The sequence below is a fragment of the Carlito syrichta genome, unplaced genomic scaffold, assembly GCF_000164805.1.
Source record: "Carlito syrichta isolate Samal-C Ts95f unplaced genomic scaffold, Tarsius_syrichta-2.0.1 Scaffold303153, whole genome shotgun sequence".
Taxonomy (NCBI): domain Eukaryota; kingdom Metazoa; phylum Chordata; class Mammalia; order Primates; family Tarsiidae; genus Carlito; species Carlito syrichta.
The window spans coordinates 1,235,111-1,242,400 of NW_007247249.1; the positions used below are offsets into that span (position 1 = coordinate 1,235,111).

General features: G+C 46.2%; 1 protein-coding gene across 1 annotated transcript; it reads right to left on the minus strand.

The window, feature by feature from the left end:
* Positions 1 to 379: 379 nt before the first annotated feature.
* Positions 380 to 5,472, minus strand: CFAP126 (cilia and flagella associated protein 126). The gene is made up of 5 exons (XM_008057909.1): positions 5,428 to 5,472; positions 2,394 to 2,456; positions 2,122 to 2,202; positions 1,481 to 1,657; positions 380 to 795 (listed from the first exon to the last, which is right to left on the minus strand). The coding sequence occupies exons 1-5, from the start codon at positions 5,452 to 5,454 to the stop codon at positions 583 to 585; spliced, it is 561 nt and encodes a 186-aa protein (XP_008056100.1). The 5' UTR covers positions 5,455 to 5,472; the 3' UTR covers positions 380 to 582.
* Between the last annotated feature and the right edge of the window lie 1,818 nt (positions 5,473 to 7,290).

Here is a 7,290-nt window from a genome sequence, read left to right on the forward strand (position 1 = left end):
GGGTCAATGATAAACAGTTATTGGAGGCTGGAAAAGGATGGGGCTGCTAACTTTTTTGATGGTTTCTTACCATTCAGGTAAGGATACAAGGATAGTAGCTCCTACTTTGGCTTTCCCTACCATTTCTTCCTCGCCTTCTCCAAACACATGTACACATTCTCTGCTAAATGATTCTCCTTTTGATTTTGAAGTTGTAAGTTGTGCATGCTCAGGAGACAGATGAGTGGGTAGAGGTGAGGGGCTGGTTCTGAGTTCTGCCCTTTGCTGTGGTAACCAACCTTCTCTCTGTCTGTTCTTTTCCCTGCTCCATTTCCCCAGCCGTTCTCCTAATTATGTGGGACAAGGGGCAGCCATAGCGGGAGGAGAAAATCCAGATTAGTAAAAGATTCAACCAACAGTGTTTATTTCCCAAATTTGCTTTTACTCCCACCCATATTTCCCTGTTTCACAGTTCTGACTGGAAGAGTCTTGTTTAATTCACTCAATCTCTAGACAGGTTTTTCCAGCATGGCTAATTGGTTCCATCTGAAGGTTTAGGTTTGCATTTCTGGACCTCAGCTAGATTTGGACCTGTACAGTGTTCTAGCTACATGGGCTTCCAGGTGGACTCTTAGGAGATGTGGCTGGACTTTGGGGACCTGGAGTATGACCTGCAGAGGGGTGTGAGCTTTGCAGTTCATCTGAGGAGTTGAGGCTGGCAGCTGGAGAGCGTGGGATTACGGTTGGACTTGGTGCTTGTTGTACAGTCTTTGTGATAGGCTTCTTGAGTTTTTTCCGACTATCTGGATCATGGGGCTGTCAGTGGTAGAGTGGAAGAGACAACTATGTTTCTGGTCAGGCCCAGATCATTCCCAGTGCCCCTCAGAATTCTAACTCCCAGCCGGGCTCGGTGGTTCAGCCTGTAATCCCGTGCTTTGGGAGGCTGAAGTGAGTGGATTGCCGGAGCCCACTGGTTCGAAACCCGCCTGGGCAACTTGGCAAGACCTCATCTCTACAATAAATCAAAAAATTAGCCGCGCTCCTGTAGTCTGGTAGCGTGCTCCTGTAGTTCCAGCTACTTGGAAGGCTAAGGCGGAAGGATCACCAGAGCCCAGCAGGTTGAGGCTGCGGTGACTGGGAGTGGCCACTGTACTCTAGTCTGGGTGACAGAGTAAGACTACAACTCAAAAAAAAAAAAAAAAAAAGCTAACTCCCTTTCTCTCCATACCATGGACATCGGTCAGGTTTCAAATCAGGAGAGTTAAGTTTGATTTCCCTAATCATCCCCCTGGAAATTAGATTATTTTCCACTGAAGAGGGTATGATGACCTTAGCTCATCGCTTCAGGCCCCAGAAGGTAATTAGGGACAAGCTGGGATAAAATGGAATTGGTTAGAGGGTCCCCCTGCTGGGATAGTGGTGGTATAACAAGAGACATTTTTTGAGATTGAAAAGAGATGGAGACAGTGGGGTGTTAAGATTACATGGGAAGAGCAGATACCTTGCCTAAGAGTTCAGGACGCAGCCCGTTGGAGGCCTTGAGTAAGTCGGGATTTTTCTGTATCCATTTGGTGAGGGAGGCAGCACCAGCAGTTGTACGGGAGGTCAGGGTCACCCGAGCAGGGGGTATCTTCAGAGGCATTTGCCAGGTACCCATGAAGGACCCCCAAGGATTCGCCTGAAAAAGGAGAAGGGATTCTTCAATAGGGCTTCTCACCCCCAGTGACTGACCTGTTAGTCTTATTCCATTCTCTACCTTTGGGATTGTGTGATAATGAAACAAGACTGAAAGCACACTCTCCTCGCTCTGTTCCCCCTCACTCATTTGGGTTTTCCTAATTTTCCATTCCCTTCCCAGCTTAAATTCTATGTCCTTAAACTGAGTGTGGCAAAGGAGTATCCACTGCACGAGTAACCACCAGGCATTCTTTTTTACAGATCATCAGTTTAGGAACTTCTGTGTGCCAGACACAGCTCTGTCCTGCTGGACATGCTGGCTGGAAGTTTGAGGGCTCTCACATGAAAACATGAATCAGATGAAACTTGCATTTTTCAGAGAATAGCTGTAGGAGATTGCACGTCTCCCAGTTCTGTGCCTCAGGGCCTGATCCTTGTTGACAGGAATGGAGATGGGTTTCTTACCTTGGAACGGGGCACTGAAGGCAGTAAGTGACCACGATCATTGGCGATGAACTGAGTGTAGCCTTCATGAGAAGAGATTCTCTAAGGGGTACAGGTGGGAGGAAAAGTGCTTGTGAGTGAAAAAAAAGGAAGCATGGTGGGGCTTGGACTAAGGGTGTGGTCACAGAAGAATATGGGAGTTCAGGGAAGGCTAAAAGGAGATGACAGGGAATTACAGAGCATGATGTAAAGAATCAGAAACTGGCCTGGGAGGGGCACTAGACGTGGAGTACCTCTTTTGTTGGTTTGGCGGGAGACCAGTTCTGCAGGTACTTGGGTGAGAAAGCTTTTTCATACTGTGGAGAGAAAGGTAAGACTTCCTGTGGGGCTCAAAGGCCTCAAACCCAGAAAATAACCAGGCACAATTATTTAGATTTAAAGACCAGCCTGTAATCCCAGCTCTTTGGGAGGTGGATGTGAGAGGATTGTCTGAGACTGCAGGTTCGAGAGCAGCCTAGGCAACATGGTGAGATCTAGTCTCTACAATAAATAAAAAAATTAGCCAAGTGTGGTGGCGCATGCCTGTAGCTCCAGCTACTTGGAAAGCTGAAGTGGAAGGATCGCCTGAGCCTAGCATGTCGAGGCTGTGGTGGCTCTGAGTGTGCCACTGTACTCCAGCCTGGGAGACAGAGTGAGAGACTGACTTAAAAAAAAAAGACCAAAGGCCCAAGCAACCATGTAGGTTTTCACTCACTAGAGCAAAGATGTAATTTAGTCTAGCATGGAGCCAGTCGCCACATGTAACTGTTGAGCACTTGAAATGTGGCTAATCCAAATTTAAGGGCTCTCTAAGTAAAAAGTACTCTGGACTTTGAAGATTTGGTGTCAAAAAAAATGTAAAATGTCTGATTATAATTTTTAAAATACTGATAAAATGTTGAGATTTCAGATGTACTAGGATAAATTGAATATATTGTTTAATTTTATTTCTTTTTACTTTCTTTTTTTTTTTTTGAGTTGGAGTCTCACTCTGTCACCCAGACTGGAGTGCAGTGGCCGCTCCCGGTCACCGCAGCCTCGACCTGCTGGACTCTGGCGATCCTTCTGCCTCAGCCTTCCGAGTAGCTGGAACTACAGGTGCACGCTACCACGCCCGGCTCATTTTGATTTATTGTAGAGATGAGGTCTCGCCAAGTTGCCCAGGCGGGTCTCGAACCCGTGGTCTCAGACAATCCACTCACCTCAGCCTCCCAAAGGCGTGGGATTACAGGCTGAGCCACCGAGCTCGGCTTCTTTTTACTTTCTTAATGCTGCTATTAGAAAATCTACAACTACATTTGTGGCTTACACTTTATTGGGCAGTGCCAGTCTAACCAGGGGTTGGTAAACTATGACCCATGGGCCATATCCTTGTGCTGCCTGTTTTGGGGATAGCCTGAGAGCTAAGAATGATTTTTTCTTTCTTTCTTTCTTTTTTTTTTTTTTTTGAGTTAGGATCTCACTCTGTTGCCCAGGCTGGTGTGCAGTGGCATGATCATGGCTTACCACAGCCTCCACCTCCTGGGCTCAGGCAATCCTTGCCCCTCAACCTCCTTCCTGTGTAGCTGGGACCACAGGCATGTGCTACCACTCCTGACTAATATTTTGATTTTTTGTAGAGATGATGTCTTGTTATGTTGCCTAGGCTTATTTGGAACTCCTGGACTCAAGCAATCCTCCTGTCTTGGCCTCCCAAAGTGTGGGATTATAGGTATGAGCCCCTGTGCCTGGCCTCCCAAGTAGCTAGAACTATGGGTACATGCCACCAGGCGCAGCTAATTTTTTAATTTTTTATAGAGATGAGGCCTCCCTGTGTTGCCTAGGCTGGTCTCCTGAGCTCAAGCAGTTCTTCCATCTTGGCCTCACAAGGTACTGGAATTGCAGGTGTGAGCCACCATGCATGACTTTTATAGAGAATATTTGCAGTTGATTTGATAAAAGGGAACACTAACTTTGTGGGGTTTTTTGAGTTAGAGTCTCACTTTGTCACCCAGGTTGGAGTGTAGTGGCATGCTCATGGCCACCGCAGCCTCAAACTGCTGGGCTCAGGCGATCCTTCAGCCTCAGCCTTCCAAGTAGCTGGAACTCAGGCATGCGTCACCATGCTGACTTATTTTTTGATTTATTGTAGAGACAGGTCCCGCCAAGTTGCCCAGGCTGGTCTTGAACCCCTGAACTCAGGCAGTCCTCTCATCTCGGCCTCCCAAAGTGCTGAGATTACAAACTTGAGCCACCATGCCCGGCCTGGAACACCAACTTTGAATCCCAATTATGTGAAATGTTTTCTCACCTCAAAAGAATTCTACTTTTTACATATTACAAAGAATTGCACTTATTATTATTATTATTATTATTAGAGTTGGAGTCTCACTCTGTCCGCCCAGGCTGGAATGCAGTAGCATGCTCAGGGTCACCCCAGCGTCAACCTGCTGGGCTCTGGCGATCCTTCTGCCTCATCCTTCCAAGCAGCCGGAACTATAGACATGTGGTTCCACACTCGGCTAATTTTTAAAAAATTTTTTATTGTAGAGACAAGGTCTCACCAAGTTGCCCAGGCTGGTCTCAAGCCCGTGAGATCAGGCAATCCACTCTCCTCGGCCTCGCAAAGTACTGGGATACAGGCTGAGCCACTGAGCTCAGTCAGTTAATATATTTTGGATTTGTCAAAAATTTCATGGAAAAGTTTTCCATAAATGAACCCTATTATGTAAGTATCTGACTGTCTTTGACTTGGCCTGCAAAGCTTAAAATGTTTATTCTCAACTGGGCTCTGTGGCTCAGCCTTAATCCCGCGCTTTGGTAGGCTTAGGTGAGTGGACTGCCTGAGTCCGCGGGTTCGAGACCCGCCTGAGTAACTTTGCGAGACCTCATCTCTACAATAAATCAAAAAAATTAGCCGGGTGTGGTTGCGCGCGCCTGTAGTTCCAGCTACTTGGAAGGTTAAGGCGGAAGGATCGCGGGAGCCCAGCAGGTGAGGCTGCAGTGGCCGGGAGCGGCCACTGCACTCCAGTCTGGGCGACAGAGTGAGACTCCAACTCAAAAAAAAAAAAAAGTTTATCCTCTGGCTTTTTACAGAAAAAAGAATGCTGACCTCTGGTTTCCACCCTACAAATTCAAACCAGACTTACCCTTTGCTTGCCTCTGGCCTCTATCCTCAGGCTGTGAAATATAGTCTCACCCCACTCTCAGTTATCTATTCAAAGATCAGAATCCAATGAGAGGGGACAGTCCAATGATAGAATCTGGAAAGCAAAAGTCAGTGTAAAGAGATGGAGGATGGGGACTTACCTGGTTGGCGCTGTAGTTAGTGGCCATGATCTTGTGCTGTTTATGCTTGTTGCTAGGCAACCGCAGAAGGCGGCCCTTCTGGGACTGCCTTCCAATCAGCAGAGGTTGCCTTTCCCTTCTACCTATTCACTTCCTTGGCTCACACCGCCCCCGTTCGTTCTCTCTGAAGCAGACTCATTTTCACGTTAGAGGTGTGAGAGAGTGAGTAAATGTGAGAAAGCTGAATAGTGGCCTGTTTTTCTTCTAGAATTAGTTACCCCGGCTTAAGAACTTCTAGGTTACCGAACTCGGTGGCTCAGCCTGTAATCCCAGCACTTTGGGAGGCCGAGGCGAGTGGATTGCCTGAACCCACCGGTTCGAGACCAGCGCGGGCAACTTCTCTACAAGAAATCAGAAACTAGCCGGGAGTGATAGTGCGCCCCTGTAGTTCCGGCTACTTGGAAGTCTGAGGTGGAAGGATTGCCGGAGCCCCGCAGGTCCACGCTGGGATGGCCGTGAGTGTGCCACTGCCCTCCAGCCTGGGCGACGGAGTGAGACAACAACGCAAAAAAAAAAAAAAAAAAAAAAAAAAAAAAGCAGAAAAACAACTTCTAGGTTGTCTTTGAGTGGGATCTTTAATCACTTTAACAAACCATATATACCCAAGAGGTGTTAATTGGGCAGTGTAAACGTGATGTATCACAGAGCCAGATACTGGGGTCTGAGTCCTTACTCAACTGGGAACATGGGAGCTATATGACGTTAAGCAACTGACTTCCCTTCACGAAATTTCAACTCATTTGTATTGGGGATATAGTAGCCTACCTTTAGCAGATGAGATAAAGTGTCTAGGTAATAACAGCATAGTAGGTATTCAATACTGGTGAGATCCTGTGTATAAAGCCCACTACTTCACTTTCTCAGGCAGAATAACAAAGGAACAATGTTTAAAAAGCAACGGGCTCAAATCTGTTTCCCCCCCTCCCCGGAAGGAAAAACGTCTTGTCGTTGATCTTTAAATCTCTCCTGTTTCCTTCACTCTTTAGAATCCAGAGCCTAACAACACAGGTGCTTGGTTTGGGCTGAGATAATTTGGAATCAGGTGCTGGGCCGGAGAGGTCAAGCAGGGATGATGAGAGTAGGTCATAGAGTGGAAAGTACCAGGCTTGTGAAGATTACATGGGGTGCCAGGACACAGGCCTATTATTTGTGGGACTAGACTCCGAGACACGTCTAAAATGGTAATATAATACCCATTGCTAGGTTGTTGGGAGAATTAATTAAAAAGTGGAGCTGTGCTTTGTGAATTGTAAAGTCTATGTATAACAGGTCAAGATGAAAGGGAGGGGAAAAAAACCCCGAAATTGTCCAAAGAAATATATATTGAGTGCAGAAGAATATATAAAGGATAATTGCCAGTCCCTTCTGTTTTCTTTCCCCCTAAGTTTTCATCCCAATCAACACTCCAAGTTTAGGAACACGCCTACACATCTAGGGATGATGTAAAAACAGCTCTTGTTTATAGGCTCTGGAGTTAACGACTAGATAATGTGAGTCCTGGAAAGAGAACTCGTGTGCTTAGTCCCTGTGGTTCTCATCACTCGATAGGATGATGGCAGAGAGGAGTCATTTAAGGATCAAGGACTATCTTGGCTCTAAGATATCCATTTTGGCCCCTAAAGCCAAAATGATAGTTAGGCAGCATTTCTCTTAGAATTTCTGTTTTCAGCTGGTATACTTGCTTCCCTTTGCTTTTCTGATAGGGATGCAATGATATGTGATGAATGTGCTCTTACTTTAAAAAACTAGTTTTTCTTTGAAAAAGTAATGTACATTTAAAAAGTTCCATATTTACAGAAGGTTAATCAACGAAAAGCAAGTCTC

Bases quoted from the DNA above. Each gene is read 5' to 3' on its own strand.
- CFAP126 (XM_008057909.1), bottom strand. From the start codon at position 5,454: ATGGCCACTAACTACAGCGCCAACCAG. The intron at 2,457-5,427 runs GTAAGTCCCCAT...TTCTCTCCACAG, and splicing joins CTAACTACAGCGCCAACCAG to TATGAAAAAGCTTTCTCACC. The intron at 796-1,480 runs GTATCTGCTCTT...TACCACTGACAG, and splicing joins GTCCTGAACTCTTAGGCAAG to CCCCATGATCCAGATAGTCG.